At 43.4% G+C, this 18,898-nt stretch overlaps 1 protein-coding gene across 2 annotated transcripts in view; it reads left to right on the forward strand.

Annotated features, from left to right (window-relative positions):
- Positions 1 to 18,898, forward strand: part of olfm3a (olfactomedin 3a) — a 30,459-nt gene that overhangs the window by 6,090 nt on the left and 5,471 nt on the right. Inside the window, exons 1-4 of one of the 2 annotated variants that reach the window (XM_082546565.1) lie at positions 2,760 to 2,766; positions 16,755 to 16,898; positions 17,293 to 17,448; positions 18,270 to 18,489. In XM_082546565.1, coding sequence (XP_082402691.1) covers positions 17,302 to 17,448; positions 18,270 to 18,489 — 367 coding nt within the window. In that variant the 5' untranslated portion in view covers positions 2,760 to 2,766; positions 16,755 to 16,898; positions 17,293 to 17,301. Of the gene's footprint in view, positions 1 to 2,759; positions 2,767 to 16,754; positions 16,899 to 17,292; positions 17,449 to 18,269; positions 18,490 to 18,898 lie in introns of those variants that run through there. The other variant, XM_082546564.1, reaches the window with a different exon arrangement.

The following is an 18,898-nucleotide window of genomic DNA, read 5'->3' on the forward strand; positions in this document are numbered from 1 at the left end:
GAATGGGTCACACAGCAGGTTTCTGTAGTTGCTGTGGTGGTTTGAGTGCAGTTCCAGCTCCAGCATCAAAGATGGAGAAGTGAGGGTCACCGTTGAAGCCTCTAGGTGCCACCTTGTCTTCTGTGTATCAGAGGATTCCTTTCATGGGTTCCTCAGCAGCAGCCTCAGCAGCATTCTTAATGTTGCTGTACTTAGCGGGCTTTTCCAGATAGTGTGGTTGATGACAGACCCTTTGGGAAAAGATACATGGGAATTCATATCAGTCAGTTAACATTCAGCTTGTAGATAACCTTGCCAACAGCTTTGGTGGCTTCAGTGGAGGTGGGAATGATTTTATCGGAGACCGTCTCTCTGTATTTTACCAGATGAAGTTAAATTCCAAGCCTGATTCAGCATGTTTGTTATAGTCTGCAACCAATGTTGTGCATGTAACTGATAACAGATGTTGTAGAGCGCATTACAGCAGACAGGCACACAATCAGTGTTACATGCTTGCTCTTATAATATAATTCCAGAAACTCTTCAATATCAGTGACTGATCTTAGTACAGTTCAGTGTACTCATTTTTAACATGCAACAAAATACAGAGTTTAACAGGTTACGCTATAATAGGACAAAGATTGTTTAGGGTTAAGGTTAAGCAAAGAGTCATTTGAATTAATTGTGTACAAAATAGATCAGTACAAGTCCAAAGTCTGAAGTTTAACCATCAGGTATTGCTTTTTTTCTTCAAAATCATTTCTTTCTTCTTCCACTCGTCAGCACACACACCCAGCTTTCATAAGAGAGAATCTCACCAATTCCTTCATTGGCAGTGGCCTCAGACAACCTTAAAGAGTTTAAAAAGTATTTACCAACCTACATACTGCTATACACTGGCAGTACTGTCCATATCTATATATGCTGCTTTATTGGAGCCAACTAGTATAAGCATATTCCCAAAAAGTTGTTAAGAGACATTTTAAGGAACTCATTAACTGAAGTAGAAATGTTGGAGTTCAGTTTAAGGAAAGTAGTTAGAGCAAATAAATTGCAACACAACTTCAAAGAACCGCCTGAAATGCACTGAACATACTAATATGATGGTTTTTGTGGGTAAAAGGCAGTTTTTAGACTTCGTGCTCTCTTGCTTTTACATCAGGATTTGGACCAGAGGCGGACATTTCTCTTCCCAAGGGGTCACATGAGAAACTGGGAGTGTTATGATGGGCTGCATCAATAAGCTGAACTCAGTTCTGCTCAATGTTAATTTTATCTCTTTATAAACAGTTACTGGTGAGAGTAGATGTTACAATAAGCAAATAAAAATATGAACTAAGCAAAATGTTCAAAATTTTGAAGACTTTTAACTTTATCCAGTGTGCTATTGCTATAGTTCTTGTAGTTTAATTACTTCATCTGCTGTTTTTCAGTTCCCTTTCCTTTGTTACTGAGTAAAATACAGTCTTTTTTGGGACTGAAAAGTTCATTGTCTGAACAATATCTGCCTTCCATTCTGCATCTGAGAGCTCTGGAAATCCATAATTTCTTTCTCACAAAACTGAGGTCCTATGCTCTTTTTAGTACTTTGCCCATCCTGAGCTACCTGACAGATATGTGGTGGCCTATGTCACCATGTTCAATCTCGTAGTGCAACAAAGTATTTGTGATTCTCTTGCCCTGATTAAGTTAATTTGTTAACATCAGCGACATGCACGACACATCCTGGTGTATAATAGAATTAAACAATACCAATTTCAGGGTTCACTTCAGTCCTTTTATCTTCTATTGTATCTGCTTCAAAAGTCCTACATTTTCCAGTCAGATTCAGACACCCAGCAGTTGTAAAACCTACTAGTTTGTCCCATTTCAGCCCAAGCCTGTCCATGCATGCAGTTGAACAAATTACTCCCTGTCCTATTCTCTTTCACTGATCACACTGCTGCTAGCTCTTCCTAAAATCAAATGTTTTATTCTCCTATGTACGAAGATGAGTAACTGGGTTGTGTAATGGACACTACATCACAGCTTTCATCCAGAGACGAGAAGAAAAAGACAACATTTTCAGCTAAAGCTCCTTGGACCACCTTGTTACGCTTTGCCTGGAGAGGCAAATACATTAGAAATTCTTCTTTTTTTTCTATTAGCACATCAGAGTCCACCAAATACTCTTTGATAAATTGACCGCTACATCCCTGCAGTGCAAAGCTTGGTAAAAAAAAAAAAAATAGTGCTTGCTGCTTTTACAGTTTTGCTAGCAAAGATTCAGATCTCTATTTTTGCTCTACATTTTTGGTCAACTTATTCTGCTTCTCTGTCTTTAGTCTTGTAATGGAGATCCAGATTGTAAAATCCTTAAACACACAATCACACAGCGTTACCTCTTGCTTCTTTGAGTGAGTACTTAGGCCAGTGTTTCTCAACCACTATCACATAGGTGTGCCATAAGAAATGATCAGGTGTGCCGATGAAGATTGTCTGGTTCCAGCAGTTAGTACTCTAAGCGACCAGTGTGGGTAGCGGGAGAACAATTACATTCTCTACCACTAGAGGGCAGTACAACTACCTGCTCTAATTCAAGGGGATGCCAACTGCCACTAAAACAGAAGAAGAAGAAGAAGAAGACGATATTACATAATTGTCATCCTGTGAGTGAGAAAATACATTATAGCAATAGATAAATATTTGAGAAGAAAAATTAGTCAATATGACCTGGATGACCTGGAAGAAAATTCCGACCCAGATGAAGGCCCGAGCTTGAGTAGTGGTCAGCAGAAAGCAAAAAAGGTACACTGGGGACAAACCGAGCCAATTCCGCTATGCCTGGTGCACGTGGTTTATCAGTATACTTTTTGTGACATTTTTGTTTGGTGGTGTGTTTTACAAAAAAAGCAGAAAAAAATAGTAAAGCATGTTATTGTTTTGATAAATATGCAAAATTACAGTTATTTGCTTGCATTCCTGATCAGAACCATTTGGGTTAGTGGTTGAATATTAAGCTTGATTAATTTCTGACTTTTTACAGGAATCCAGTGTGGCTGCTCAAATGTTGGTATGAAAACGTAGTTCAGTGAATTCACTTTTTTGTACGTTTTAAATATATTTCAAAATGATTTGAAATCATATAAATTTCTAAAGCACAGTATGGCGAGCTCTCACCTTCAAAATAAAAGCAACATAACCATATTGGGATTGGGATTTTCCACAAAACTGCAAATAACAGTATAGGCATTCTCTGATGGGGAGTTTTTAAAAGAGTGTTTGTTGACTGAAATGGGACAAACTGCTTGATGTATACTTATTTACATTTTAATCCTAATTTTCCTGACTACACACCGACTGGTTATGGAGAATCAGAAGACCAGATGTGGTCTAGGGGCTGCACAGCACCCAGGTCTAAATTTGTACTAGAAGAATCTGCGTTGTAGCTTCAGCATCCTACCCATCCTACTGACACCACCACCACCGTAGAGCATAATTAGGAGGCGAGAATTCAAAGGGTACTAAAGAGCAAGAATTCGTAAAATGTGACCATCTACAGATTCTGTGACATTAATATGGCAGCAGTGTCCTTTTTCAAAGATTCAACCTTCTTATGTAATACTAATGAGCATGCTCTCATTTTTACCCTTAGAAGCTGCCAAGACATGTAATTGCTAATGACACAGATTTGATTTGAACATCAATTAAATGGAGATTCTTTTTGTGGCAGACTGCTTTACAAGATTTACTATACATTAACTTTAAAATAATCCTTGTTGGGTCCTGAGACTGGATGTGAGTGGCATTTCAAAAAGGCTCCATAGCTTTAGCTCTTATGAATCAGCTGAATGTGGACACTCCTGACAAAGACCGAAAGAACAAAGATTCTAGTCTTGGCACCCAGCATCCACATGCTTTTCTCAGCGTATCCCAAAATAAATTTACATGGGAGATCTCCTTAGTATTCTGCTTGTGTATGCATGTGCCATTCACAGTGGCCTGAAGCTGTCCACTGGCCTTACTTCACTGATAATGTTTGATGACCGTTTCATTATCATCCTCCGTGGTGCCTATGACTGACATGTCATCATATTCAGTAAGAAGACTCATCGAAGTACCCCCCCGGAGAAGAAGCACAGGCGTGTGAACAAGATAATGCTGTGGTTCATTCAGAGACTGTCTAGGGCAAAATGTGCAGAGCGCCTGCAAAATTATCTATTCAATCGTCTCTTCACTGGGGTCAGAAAAGGCAAGAAGGTAGCACGCCTCTAGAAAAAATAATCTCGCTGCCTTTCACTATAGTCACATCTGAGAGAAAAGATGGCTTTTGCTTTTTGCTGCGTCTTCTTTTCCTCCCTTTTTTACTCCACAGTATGCGGCATCTCTTTGTCACTATCTTTCCGAAACCCTTTTTTGGTTTTAGGATTATTGCTGCTCTTTCTCCTGTGTTTTGGGGCATCACCATTTGTCAGCGCTGTTTTGGATGTCTGCATTAGACTGCTTACAGACTGCACATGCAAGTTCATCTTCCCGTGCCATTAGAGTTAAAATGTTAAGTCATTTAAGCCGTATGATCATCAGTTACAGCACCGACATGCGCATTCCACTCCACTTGCCTCCAATACCCTGGTGGCTTTTTGTTTGGACAGGCTGATAGATGACTGGAGAGATAGCATCTGTTTAGGTCTCTGTCTTGTCGCAGGCAGAACGGCAGCCTTATTGTGATATGAGATTTAGCTTTGCCGGTATCACTGGCAGCTAGATTTGTTTCTATACATATTTACGGGTCTTTTAATGTCACACAATGCCAGCTTTAATCTGAGTTTAAAGACAGGAAATGCAAAGAATATGGGAAACTTTTCAAACATGTATGTTTGCCGTAACTTCGTGGAATTCAAATGTTCGACAACATAATGGACAAAGACGAGCTGTAGTGACAACTAGTAAAGTTAAGGTGTGTGACAGTGAAGGGATTTCCAGTCTGTCACCTTCTTCTGTCAAGACTTCACACTGTGGAGATGGAAGTGCCACTTCAGACATTACCATCTGAGAATGAACCTCATATAGTCATAACTCCATATTTTACAGTACTGTGACAAACAAGTGATGACAGCTTATCAGAATTAGACTATTTGTGGCTTTTCTGCAGCTCTGACTGATACTGTTGAGGGAGTCAGTTACCTTGCTATTAATCTGTATTTATAACGCATTGATTTCTGCTGCTGTCAATGACAAGCTTTTAATTTTTTCAGCCCCAGCATCTCACCTGGTTTATTCCTCTGAGGGGTTGCTCACAGACTCATACTGCTAGAGCGTAGCAAATAGAATAAGCCATCATGAAAATGGCTAAAGAAATTATATCAAGAGACCAAAGCGATACACAGCAGGGGGAAGGGGGGTTCATTTAGTGCAGACAGTCAGCTATGGTATATAGACTTGCTGTGAATCTTGGCAGCGGCTAATACAGATCTACTCAGCACTGAACAAAATCATTCCGCTGCTAGAGCCCAGCTAGTTTTGCACACAAGGGTGCACTTGAAAAAGAGCTACAGTATCCTCTATCAAGTTATACCTGCTGTGACTTTATAGAAATGCTTGCAAAGAAAAAAAAAGTCCAGAATTCAACGTGCAAATTTATCCGGATAAACTGATCACAACTCACAAACAAGGGGAAAAAAATTTTAAATGCAAAAGAAAAGTGCAAGAGGGCAGAGACCAGATCAGGACAGAAATGCAATCATTAATGGAAGTGATTGAAATCTAATGACTCTAGCTAAGTCTCCCAAATCTTTTGAATTAAAAAGGTTAATGAAGAAACAGTTAAAGGCAAATGAGTAGTAGCCAAGGTGGAGGTTCAGTTAGGTGTGAAGCTGGCAGAATGTATGATTACACTATTCATGGTTATACCAACTAAACTCAAGATGAACTCTGTTAAGATGGAATCAGTTTTGCTCAAAATTATTTGATCTCTTTTTAAGTTTATTGGTCCAACCACAACAGTCCCAGTTTCCCATATGGCACTTGTTCATCCATGACTTGATATATTTACAGCACAAAGGGAGCAAGACAGAAACATTCACAGACAATGCAGAAAATACTTCAAGTAAGACAGGACTATCTACACTGAAGGCTAAATTGAGAAGAGGATATGGGGAATGCAATCAATAAAGTCCAACAGGGAGGTGTGTGGATCTGTCAGTTACCCATATACAGGGGTTAAGGTTAGAGGGTTAGGGAAAAGTGTGGACCGGCTCTCTATTTAAAGGGAATTTCTGATTCCAAGGGGTGTTCTTCCTTGGCAGGCCATGCAGAAACTGGTTTAAGCCAGTGCTAAGGTGAGTCTACCTCTGACAGTCTACCTCTGGATGCTGACCCCGCTAATCTTTTGGCGAAACTCTCCCAGAGTAGCCTTGCTGGTGAAGTCCAATGCATCAGTTCCTCTCCATGGCTGCAGCTCAGGAGGTAGAGCAGCTCTTTCACTATTTGACAGGTTGATAGTTCAATCCCTGGCTGCTCCAGTCTGCATCCTAGATCCTTGCACAATACTGAACTTCTGCTGCTCTCTGTTATGTGTATCAGGGTATGAATGTTAGGAAGCAAGTACTTGGGCATTGAAAAAACTGCTTGCATAAATGGGGGGCAATGAAGTATGTTGTATTGAGTGCTTTTTGTAGGATAGAAACGCACAATACTATATGAGAACCAGTGTATTTGGCTAGCTTATTACTTTAGTGGCCAGGAAAAGAATAAGCCCCAGGGATCTGTTTCTTTTTAAAGGGAATCTATAAAGACCATTGAAGATATGTCATAATTATTTGGAATCTGTCACGGTCCTGGGTCTCCTGACCCAGCGTTTTTAGTTCTTTGTGATTTTCGTATTATTGTACTTGTGTGTGATTTATTCTATGGCTTCTAGTTTTGATCCCTTGCCCTTCATGTCTCTCTGTGTCCCCTCTGTTCTGTGTAATTGTGTCTTTGCATGTTTGAGTTTCTTGTTTTCTGTCACTCTGCATTGTGCATTATGTTCTCATGGTTGGTTTTTTGTTACTCTCTCTAGTCTAGTCTCTTGTGTTCCCAGCTGAGTATTTCCCTGTGTATTTTGGTTCTTAGACCTCTGCCTTATGGTTTATGTCTCTGTATTTCTTAGTTGCTGTCTCCACTGTGTCAAGTTCGCGTCTCTGTGTGATACTTCCTGTTTTACTTTGAAGGTCCGTTTCTTATGTGAATGCGTCCTGCTTTGCTTGTCTCGTCAGTCCTGATTTCTCCCAGCTGTGCCCTCCTTCTGTGTCTCATTCCCCTCGTTACTCCCCAGTGTATTTAAACCCTGTGTTTCGCTGAGTCGGTGTGACGTCGTCCCTCATGCTGTGTGTGGATCTCCCTGTAGTTCTTAGTTTGTGGCGTCCCAGTTTAGTTTGTATGTTTGTTTTACCAGCAAATAAAGCTGTGTTTTGAGTTCATTCCCTTGAGTCTGTGAGTCCTGCATTTTGGGTCCAACTCCCGCCTGCCGCACAGCGATTCATGACAGTACGACGTCACCAGATATGGACCCAGCAGCACTCAACCCACTAGAAGAACTGCGTCTGGACATTATCTACTCCGTGGAAAGACTCCTGCATCTGTGGCTCGAACATGAGGGGAAGGAATTTCGCCGTGCTGTGGAAACCAAACTACAGCGTTTAATCTCTGGTCTTCCCTGGCTACTCAGTGCGCTCCACCCACTTGAACAGGATTTAATCCACAACGAACTCCTCCTTCATCCCCCAGCTGCTACTACCCACCTGCCTGAAGGGCCGGATGTGGAGCCGCTCGGCCCGTCAGAACCATCATCAAAAAAGAAACGACGATCACGCCGCCAGCGCGCCACCCCACAGCCGGACATTCAGACTTGTACATCGCCGGCTATGGTGAATAAGAACTCTTTTTCTGTGTCGAACCGTGGGACTATTCGTTCAGGGGTTGTGTTTTGTGCTACGGATGGAAATGTGAACAGTTTATTAGCTGCCCGGCCTCCTGAAGCTCTCTTAGCTGCCCGGCCTCCTGAAGCTCTCTTAGCTGCCCGGCCTCCTGAAGCTCTCTTAGCTGCCCGGCCTCCTGAAGCTCTCTTAGCTGCCCGGCCTCCTGAAGCTCTCTTAGCTGCCCGGCCTCCTGAAGCTCTCTTAGCTGCCCGGCCTCCTGAAGCTCTCTTAGCTGCCCGGCCTCCTGAAGCTCTCTTAGCTGCCCGGCCTCCTGAAGCTCTCTTAGCTGCCCGGCCTCCTGAAGCTCTCTTAGCTGCCCGGCCTCCTGAAGCTCTCTTAGCTGCCCGGCCTCCTGAAGCTCTCTTAGCTGCCCGGCCTCCTGAAGCTCTCTTAGCTGCCCGGCCTCCTGAAGCTCTCTTAGCTGCCCGGCCTCCTGAAGCTCTCTTAGCTGCCCGGCCTCCTGAAGCTCTCTTAGCTGCCCGGCCTCCTGTGTCCCCGCTAGCACAGCCATTAACTCCACCACACGCTCCATTTTCACCTCTACCATCGCTTCAGTCATCAGTTCGGTCTGCCACTCAGTCGCCCTTAGTTCCGTCATCCACACTACCACCTGTTTCCCTTCCATCACTACACCCAGCCATTCAGGCTGCTACTCAGTCAGACATTCAACCCATAGCCCTGCCGTTAATATGCTCTGTAGCTGAGCCACTAGCCGCCCGACCCGCGGCCACTTCAGCCACTCCTCCACCCGTCACACCTCCACTACAACCATCACTGCAGTCTCTAGCGCAGCCTCCTGCAGCCCTGCTTTCCCCAGTGCAGTCTCCAGTGTCCCCAGTGCAGCCTCCTGCAGCCCTGCTTTCCCCAGTGCAGTCTCCAGTGTCCCCAGTGCAGCCTCCTGCAGCCCTGCTTTCCCCAGTGCAGTCTCCAGTGTCCCCAGTGCAGCCTCCTTTAGCACAGTCACCCACTCAACCACCAGCACCACAACCGTCACTACCTCTAGTTCATTCCCCTGTAAAGTCATTTACTTCTCCACCGTTAGCAGCTCAGGTCCCCGTGTGTCCAGCAGCTCAGGTCCCCGTGTGTCCAGCAGCTCAGGTCCCCGTGTGTCCAGCAGCTCAGGTCCCCGTGTGTCCAGCAGCTCAGGTCCCCGTGTGTCCAGCAGCTCAGGTCCCCGTGTGTCCAGCAGCTCAGCTCGCACCTGAACCTTTGGCCCAGTTCCCCGTAGCAGTGCAGTTTTCTAGCCAGCTTAACGTTGAGCCCGGGGTCCCAATTCTCTCTGGCTCTACATCGGCTCCTGCTGGAAGCTCGGATGAGCTCATCCAGCACTCCGCGGCTCCCGTGCCGCCATCTACCTCGTCCGCTGGGGGTTCCAGTGAGCCCAGCCAGCACCTCCTCGTCTCCGCTGGAGGGTCCGAGGGGCCCGTCCAGCCTCACGCCTCGTCAGCTGGAGGGTCCGAGGGGCCCGTCCAGCCTCACGCCTCGTCAGCTGGAGGGTCCGGCCTCAGCCTCTGCTTCTGCTACGCCTGGTCCGGCCCCCGCATCGCCACCGTCTGGTCCTGCCTCGTCTGGTCCTGCCTCGTCTGGTCCTGCCTCGTCTGGTCCTGTGCCCACCAGGCCATGGCCAGCACGCCTGAGACTGGAGGGCCGCCGCTGCCTTCCGCGCGGTCGGCCCCCTGAACTGCTCCGTCGTCTCCTTTGTCGCCGCCGTTGCCTTCCGCGCGGTCGGCCTCCTGAACTGTTTCCGCATCGCCGCCGTTGCCTTCCGCGCGGTCGGCCCCCTGAACTGGTTCCACGTCTCCGCCGTTGCCTTCCGCATGGTCGGCCCCCTGAACTGCTGTGTTTGGGTTGTTTTCTTGGGCTCCGGTGTTTGCTGTGCTCTTTTGTTTTCTGTTCCGAGCCCTCCGTCCTGGGCCCCCGCCGCCCGCCCTGGGTTGTTTTCTGTTTGGTTTTGTTTTTCTGTGTTTGGGCTGTCTGGAGCCAGCCCTTGAGGGGGGGGTACTGTCACGGTCCTGGGTCTCCTGACCCAGCGTTTTTAGTTCTTTGTGATTTTCGTATTATTGTACTTGTGTGTGTGATTTATTCTATGGCTTCTAGTTTTGATCCCTTGCCCTTCATGTCTCTCTGTGTCCCCTCTGTTCTGTGTAATTGTGTCTTTGCATGTTTGAGTTTCTTGTTTTCTGTCACTCTGCATTGTGCATTATGTTCTCATGGTTGGTTTTTTTGTTACTCTCTCTAGTCTAGTCTCTTGTGTTCCCAGCGAGTATTTCCCTGTGTATTTTGGTTCTTAGACCTCTGCCTTATGGTTTATGTCTCTGTATTTCTTAGTTGCTGTCTCCACTGTGTCAAGTTCGCGTCTGTGTGATACTTCCTGTTTTACTTTGAAGGTCCGTTTCTTATGTGAATGCGTCCTGCTTTGCTTGTCTCGTCAGTCCTGATTTCTCCCAGCTGTGCCCTCCTTCTGTGTCTCATTCCCCTCGTTACTCCCCAGTGTATTTAAACCCTGTGTTTCGCTGAGTCGGTGTGACGTCGTCCCTCATGCTGTGTGTGGATCTCCCTGTGTCTCGCTGTAGTTAGTTTGTGGCTTCCCAGTTTAGTTTGTATGTTTTTACCAGCAAATAAAGCTGTGTTTTGAGTTCATTCCCTCGAGTCTGTGAGTCCTGCATTTTGGGTCCAACTCCCGCCTGCCGCACAGCGATTCATGACAGAATCATTTAACCTTAAAGGGTATCCAAAAGCAAAATGCAAGAGAATACTAAATATTAAAGGAAAACAGGGAGCATTAAACTAGTACTCAAGCAAAAAGTCACAAATGCTAAAAATGAATGGGGAACTCGTTATAAAGACAAAACAGAAGAGAAGCACGTAAAACCAGTCTAACGTAACCTTCGTAATCATAAAGTAATCAAGCAGGAAATAAACAAAAGATAACTGACACCAGAGGCTAACCTAAGAGTGATAACAGACAGTGTCGCACAAACAGACAAACGAGGCCGAGGAAACACAAATAGGGAGATCTCACAAGGCTCGAATGACAACAAGAAGCCAAACAAACATCAGAACTCAATTTCACAAGAACTAAGACTCAGAATCACTAAAGTCAATCATCATTAGAATGACAAACTAAAGCAAGAATCAAAATTCTAAAACTATTTGAAACACTAAATCCACAACTGAGAACCAAACAGAAACCCAAAACTCGAATACAGTGTATTAACCAAGAATCCAACAGCAAAGCCCTTGGACCATGAAAGGACAATACAATTACGCATTTCAACATACAAACTTGATTCTGGTGGTGCAAGGCAACAAACAGGCAATTACTTTTTTTTTTCTCTTTGTGATTTCTCATGAATTCCCCATGAGGTGTAGAACAAACTGTATGCACTAATGTGAGATGTGACTGGAGGTTTGTGTTGAATCATCTCCTTGTTTACTCACTCACTGTTCTGTATATAATGGACACACATTGGTTCACTCAGCAGCGACAAGTAAATTGAGATGTATTAACCATGATTAGTTTATATCATTACTGTTTGCAATTTGGTGGTCGCGTTGAGCTTTTGTAAAGCACAGTGTATTGTACTGAGGTATTTTAGGCAGATGACACTGACCTGCTTTTTCTGTGTATACATTAACCAATTACTATAAATATAAAGAATCATATTAGGTTGTTGACCAGCATATGTTCAGCCTTTACTGAAAGCCTTGTTTTTCTCAAACTCACAAATGTCAGTCCCACAGTAAGAAAAGGGCAGGGGATCATTAACGTAATAACTAAGATTCATAATCTACATTACATTTTAAGAAATCCCACCATTCTTCCATGAGATTGTGAGATGTTTTGTGCTGAAATTATCAAACCATTGTAATTTCACAGCCCCTTGCATGAGCAGCAAGCTTTGTTTCAGCAGAAGATGCAGCTGTTCAGGACCGCTGGGCAAAAATAAATATTGGTAGCAATATAAGTGATAAACAAGCAGTTACAGTAAACTAGTCAATAAACCATAAAAACAACAGACAAAACAATCAACATGAAGCTGGTGAAATGACATCAGTATTGCATGTCATATTATGTGAGGGGTGCCTCCATTCTTTTCCTGTCATCGGCTTATTGCTTGTTGGCCTGATGACAGATCCAGTACTGTAAATGTCACTCTGGAATTCACTAAGACATAAAAGGTTTAGGGGCAAATTCACTGTTCATTCAGGCAGCCTGACACAAGTCCAACAATAAAGAGGACCAGAAGTGAGACTGATTTTGTGGGCGGCAATAAAAGCAACGAAAACAATTCATTCATTACTTAGGTGTTGTGTAATCTTTGAGTCAGTAAATCAAGACCAGCAAACATTGTTTACATCTATGTTGAATGAACACATTTGTAATAAAAGTTAAAATATTACGAGTTTTGATGATTGCTGATCTGACTTGGAGACAGGTACATAGTTGTTAAATGGGTCCAGTAAAGGTTTGTTCTTTCATTTCACTGTGTTATTATGTCATGATGTGTTTTCTGCATTGAAACACTCTTCTACATGTTGTGTTTTAGTGCAGAAACTTCCAAATCTCCCAGGAAGCAGGAAGCTGTAGTAAACAGTCTAAATCTGTCAGTAGACACAATAAAATGTCAAAAGGGGCTTTCTTTCAAATGACATGAACCGAGATTTGCTATTTATGAAGGACTTTCTTTGGATTTGTGAGGTCACTCAGAGAGTAGGAGGCTATAGAGACAGTTTCATATTGAAACATATTATTTAAAAGCTCAGATATTATTGAAAATCCTCAATCTTAGTCACATAGAAAAATAAATGTTTATAACAGGTTTGTTAAAAATTGAGTGCTTTCACAAAATCGTCTGTGCCTATGTTAGCATGTGTCATAGGTTTTTACTCCGGTTTGTTATAAATCATGGGGAAATAACAAACTCTGGGCTTGCTTGCTGGTTTCGACTGTAAACATATTGAAAGCTGGCACAAAATAGTGTCTGTTGGCAACCTAACTCCAGAAATATTGATGACTGCTGTAAATCATCCTTTCAAAAATCCATGAGTCAAACCTTGGCAAAGACACATAGGGAGATCAAGTATGAGAACAACTGCAGGAAACAGTTGTTCTCATACTGTGTCTTGTGTGCGTGTTAAATACTGCATGTGACCACTCATGCAATTCTGCGCTCATGTCTATGATTCCTGCAAGGAGAGCGATACCTCGCTGGATGAGCGGGCAGAGCTTTCGGCTGCTGGATGCTGTTTTGTAAGGATGATAAATGACTGAGCTTTGGTGTGCAGAGCTGTGAAACCCCATGTAGCCTTGGAGCAAGATCTTCTTGTATTTAGTGTTTTGGAGGAAGAATATATCGGAAAATTAGTGTTTGCCTCATCGGCTACACGGCAGCACAAGTAAAACACAATGTCACTGTGCTGAACAAGCTAAAAACATCGTCCCTTATTAATGATACGGCACCCCTGGTGTCGTTGCCCACCTCTCAATTTTAAATACACGTAGACGTTGAGGCCTATCAGGAGGGGCTATGCGCTTACCTGCTGCTCTCTGGCAGGTAGCTCCATGCGCTCCTGGGTTTTAAATGCACCTTAGAACACACATGCATCAACACTACAATGAGCGGGTGGAGGGAGGTTTGGAGTCTTCACACACCCCCATTCTCTGCGGCCTGCTGGAGCGGGGGGGCTGGGAGGAGGAGTTGGCCATCCAACTGGGATCTGGAGTGTGGGGCCTCCCTGCTGCTGCGGAGTCGGGGCGGTCTGCCTCTCCCCACTGCAGGGAAAAGGGTAACACCACCTGGGTCTGGGTGCAGTTCCCCCTCCAGGGGCAAGGGTACCTAGACCCGGTTTGTAGAGTACGCTTGGGGAGTGTGATCGTGTGTACAGCGTCTCTTTATGTCTGTCTCCACGTTGGTTGAGTGTGGAGTAAGTGCATATGAGAGCATGAGGGTGGGAATGGATGTTTGTATCTGTGTGTGCCTGTATGTCTGTGTCTATATGTCAGGTTGGGTATCAGACGCCACCTCTCTGGGGACACCTCAGGCCCTCCAAGGTTTGGAGGCCTATCTCCCCCCACCACCACTTCCCCTGCCGGTGGCAGACGCCCTCAGACATCAGTGCGTTGGTGGTTCTTGGTGTCCGGGGATGGGCGTCCAGGCTCACTCCTTGGTGGCTGCTTGTCGGGGCCTGGAGCCTGGGGCTTGCTCGGGCCACTTCGGGGATGGGGTGTCCTCGGCCTCTCGGCCTGGGGCTCGGTCACTCTGGTGCAGCTGGCTGCCGGCGGAGCTCACGGGCGCGTCACTGCAACTCCCCCTGGCTTCTGCTCCGCGGCTGCTGAGTGACCCCTCATCTGAGACTCTCCTCAGCTCTTTCTGGGACAGTGGCGCGGCTGCCCCTCTGTTGGTCTTCCTTGGTCTCTTGAGTTCTGGGGGCCTCTGGATGTCTGGAGTTTCTCCTCCATACCTGCTTCATGCCCTGGAGGACGGGGCTGTGGCTCCTCACACCCTCTAGCAGATCATTACATGAAGGAACCTTTTAAATACAAGCGCGCTCACGCTCACAGGTGTACACACGGGGACTCACACACACATACACCCTTTTGGGCTCCTTCCTCAAAGCACACTGTGCACTGTCGATCTTACGTGCTGCACAATAATGTTTAATATTTAGTATTTACTGTTATATTCCCATAAATCATCATGATGTTGTTTATTGTATTGCTCTCGTTTTATTCTGCTTGTTTTCTTTTTTCTTTCTCAACAGGTGATCCAGGTGATTGATATATGTATTTTTTTCTCAGCTTATTCTGTTGGTTTTTGTTTTTTGCCCTTTATCCCCGTCCCTCTTCTCCGCAGTTTTTCCCCCTCTTCCTTTCTCCCCTTTCTTTTCCTCATTCAAGTCTGTCCCCTATCTAGCAAGTGAAAATAAAAAATAAATAAAATAAACAAATCAAATAGAATCAAATAGACCATCCCAGGCTGGGATGGTCAATTTGGTAAAGTAAATAAAGTAAATCCGTTGGGCATCTTTCTTTGCCTTTAGACAATAATTCTGATGGCAAAAGAACCAAACGGGACAGGCAAAAAAACCCCAACATTTTAATGATACGGCAGTAGCTCGCCAGGTTTAGATATGTACATCGTGTTGGACGTTACTGTAAAAGATTTGTTACACTTCTTTATAGCTGTGCTGTCTTGCATTAGTAGGCAGCTTTAATAAATCAATATTTAGCAATCAATAGTTAAGCATCAGTGAGATGGACTGCACTGCCCTAGTTTTTTAATGTTTTTGCTTTTGCAACTTTTTGCAATTTTCTTTCATTTTTCCTCAGTACATTTTGAATGCCTACCTGTTTATTCCTCATCTCAGCATTTTGTGCTTACTGTACAAAGTACTTCTTTGTCAGCAATGTTCTGTTTTCTTTCCCTTTTTCAGATGTTGTTTACCTACATAACCACCTCTTCAACTCTTCTGTCTATTCATATCCCTCCTCTTCCCATTTTTTTTTCTTCAGATGTCAGATTACAGTGAATGAGAAGGTTTACAAGCACATAAATATTTATATCATTACAAATGCATCTAATGGCTCCTCTGTCTGTTTGCTTTACTGGAGAGTCAGCTAAATCTCTATAGCTAGAGAGTGCATGGCCCCGAGTCCTATGAATAATTGAAAAAAGGTACTTGAAGCTACGTAAGTTACACACAGTTCAAAGCTGTCAGAGTTTCATAGATGACTTTTAGATCTGTTGTGTTACTTTATTAAGAGTATTTGATTCTGGTCATATATTATGCATTATACTGAGATATTCCCATAGTTTAAACATGATAACATAACAGTTCAGTAAAAACTTACTTAAAAGTTGGGGAATAGTGTCAAAAAATGTATCCACGCAGAGATTAAACAAGAAAAGACCGAAGGGATTGCTGACAAATCGATGTGTTAGAAGCTATTCTGACAGATGTGGTGAAAAGTATTGCACTCAACACAGGTTAATTGACATCCTTGAATTGCCTTATCCAATCATGGCAAGCATGACAGCAGGCTAGTAAGGGCTTAAGTTTCTCCACACATTGATGTTGACGTGTGCACAGGCGCAGGAGCAATACTCTGAATACTGTACTGTGTGTATAGGAACCTTGCAGAATAGAGGCCTTTCTTGACCTTTCCAAAAAAACAGAGTTGCTATGTGTGCTCTAAATGTAAGTTACTAATGTTTAGCAGTTTTATTTACTAGCTTACTGCTACCAATAGTGACCAAACCCAGTATCAAGATTAATTCCAAAGCTAAACAGCATTTCTTTTTGATTTTCAGGTGTTATTAAATTCAGAGTGGATTACTATACTACACACCAGCATAGCCAACACAAGCTTTAGGTGTGCGACACCTGCTCAGACTGGCCAGACAAACTGCACATCCCCAAAAAATAAAAGTCACAAATCTGATTACTGATATTGGTCCATAAAATCACAGAAAGTGCAAAAGACTGATTTAGCAGCTTTAGTTGATGAAGCAATGGACACATGCCTCTTAAACTACCTCTTGTAAAATTATAAAGTAATATTTAATATTTTTAGGCTTTCTCTCATTCCCTTTCATTCTACAACTACCTGCACTTGATTACAAACTTACATTTCTATAAATGTTCGTAAAAATCAAGCTGAGCGTCACTTCGGGCAAGTCATGTAGTCATGTATCATATACTGCATGGGACATAGGTAGTTACAACAAGTGAAGGATGTCAGACCTTAGTCTATACATATTCCATATATATACTAGAGTATATGTAATATATTATCCATCCTTAGACTCTACATATATTTGTTGGGTCTTACAGACTATCGGTCCAAAGGAGGGCTGGCAGGTGTACAGCTCAGCCCAGGATGCTGATGGGCGCTGCATCTGCACAGTGGTGGCACCAGAACAAAGCCTGTGCTCTAGAGACGCCAAGAGCAGACAGCTCCGCCAGCTACTAGAGAAGGTAAACACACGATTTTACCACACACCTGCACACACACGTTGTTTTATAAAGGATAGGAATAAAGACGTAACAAGTCTCTATAAGCTTTATTTTCCTTTCATCTCCCGATACGAGGTATTTTATTGTGAAATTTAACTGAAGTGGGGTGCTGCTAGGCCTTTCCAGGATTTTTTTTTCTCTTTTCAACAATAGCCCATTACAAATTTCAGGCACACACAGGCTCACCAGGGAAACCCATCAAAGTGCCTTTCAGTTAGCTGCGCTGGCTGGAAAGAAGGAAAGAACAGAAGAGGTCATATATTTACTTTACAACCATATCATGGACTGTAGCTAGCGTCTCAGTTTGTGCATTGGAACCCCCGTTCCAGTTTTAACGTGGCTTCTTTTATTCTAGGTGCAGAACATGTCTCAGTCCATTGAGGTGCTGAACCTGCGCACTCAGAGGGATTTCCAGTATGTCATGAAGATGGAAAACCAGATGAAGGGTCTGAGAACCAAGTTCAGACAGATTGAGGATGACAGGAAATCCATCATAGCCAGAAATTTCCAGGTGTTTTATTTTTACCTGGTTAATGTTCAGTGGATCTTTGTGTTTTGTTTTCATTTATGTGAATTAGTTGTTTTTATGCCTTTCTGTACCATGAATCTGTTAAAGTGTAAACAGGCTCAGTATCTTTTCTCATGCAAGTCTTTACATAAGTTCAATCTAACAGTTCTTTTAACTTAATATATTTCAAAGAAGAGAAAACCAAGAAATACTAAGTCATGAAAGGGTTTACTAGTTGAGTTAATTGACACTGTGAATAGAAAGCCACTGTTGTCCGAGGCTTAATTTAGTGCAGTTGGCTAATAACTACCCTACAGATTCCCTTGAATTTTCACCATAATAATAAAAATGTATAGCATATTTACCACAAACCCTTCAGAAATCATTCAGAAAGGGTTCAAATCTTAGATTTCTTTTCGCTGCTGTCACTGCCCCGTGTGGATTGTACTGGACAGCTGGTAGGGGAGTAGGATTATTTCTGGTGTGGCAAATTGTCTGACACCAAATGAACTGAAAGATTCGCAACAAGCAGCTGGAAAATCAGAAATTGAGCTGTTGGTTGACCACCAACAAATTCCAATGTCATTGTATCATTGCAAATAGGAAATTGGTCCATTTCCTTGTGTTTAATAGTACTAGATGTCAGTGCTAGCATTACTTTATTCTTTCATGTAAGGCTGACTGTTCTACTACAGTACAATAAAACTCTACCATGGACATTTCCTGACATACAGTAATTTCGTTTCTTCCTAACTTTTGCACCTATCCGCGATCTCCCACCTCTTCCCCTTTGTTTCTCATCTCTGCTGCTGTCTTTTCTGTAGGAGCTTAAGGACAAGATGGACGAGCTGAAGCCGTTGATCCCTGTGTTGGAGCAGTATAAGATGGATGCTGCACTCATCTCTCAGTTCAAGGATGAGATCAGAAACCTGTCTGCGGTGTTGACAGGCATACAGGAGGAACTTGGGGCGTATGACTACGATGAGCTTTATCAGCGAGTCCTGCGACTAGACAGTCGGCTCCGCAGCTGTATGGGCAAGCTGAGTGAGTAGTGTGCACTGCATTTTGCTGATAGTACAAAAAGTTTGAATTCTTCTTGTTATCACAATAAACTAAAATAAGAAGCCACATGTGTACTGAGAAAACTGTGCTCATCTAAAAATAATACTACTGTGTGTGGTAAAAACAATGGCATTAGTATGTTGTAACAAGTTCACATAGGAGTATTGATGTTATAGGTGTTGCCATCATGGTGTACTTGTGAGTAATCCTGCTAAAGAAATTAACCACCTAGGGAAATGCACAGTGCTGTGCTTAAGTCTAGAGCCATCGCTCATTTCTGTGTATGTTGCTAGGACAACAGGAAAATAGTGCAGCAACTTATTCAAACATGTGGAAAACAAAAGTAACTAGTTCTATTTGGTATGACCACCTTCATTTTTCATCACAGTCT

The sequence above is a fragment of the Aulonocara stuartgranti genome (genome assembly GCF_965226115.1).
Source record: "Aulonocara stuartgranti genome assembly, chromosome: 9".
Classification (NCBI taxonomy): domain Eukaryota; kingdom Metazoa; phylum Chordata; class Actinopteri; order Cichliformes; family Cichlidae; genus Aulonocara; species Aulonocara stuartgranti.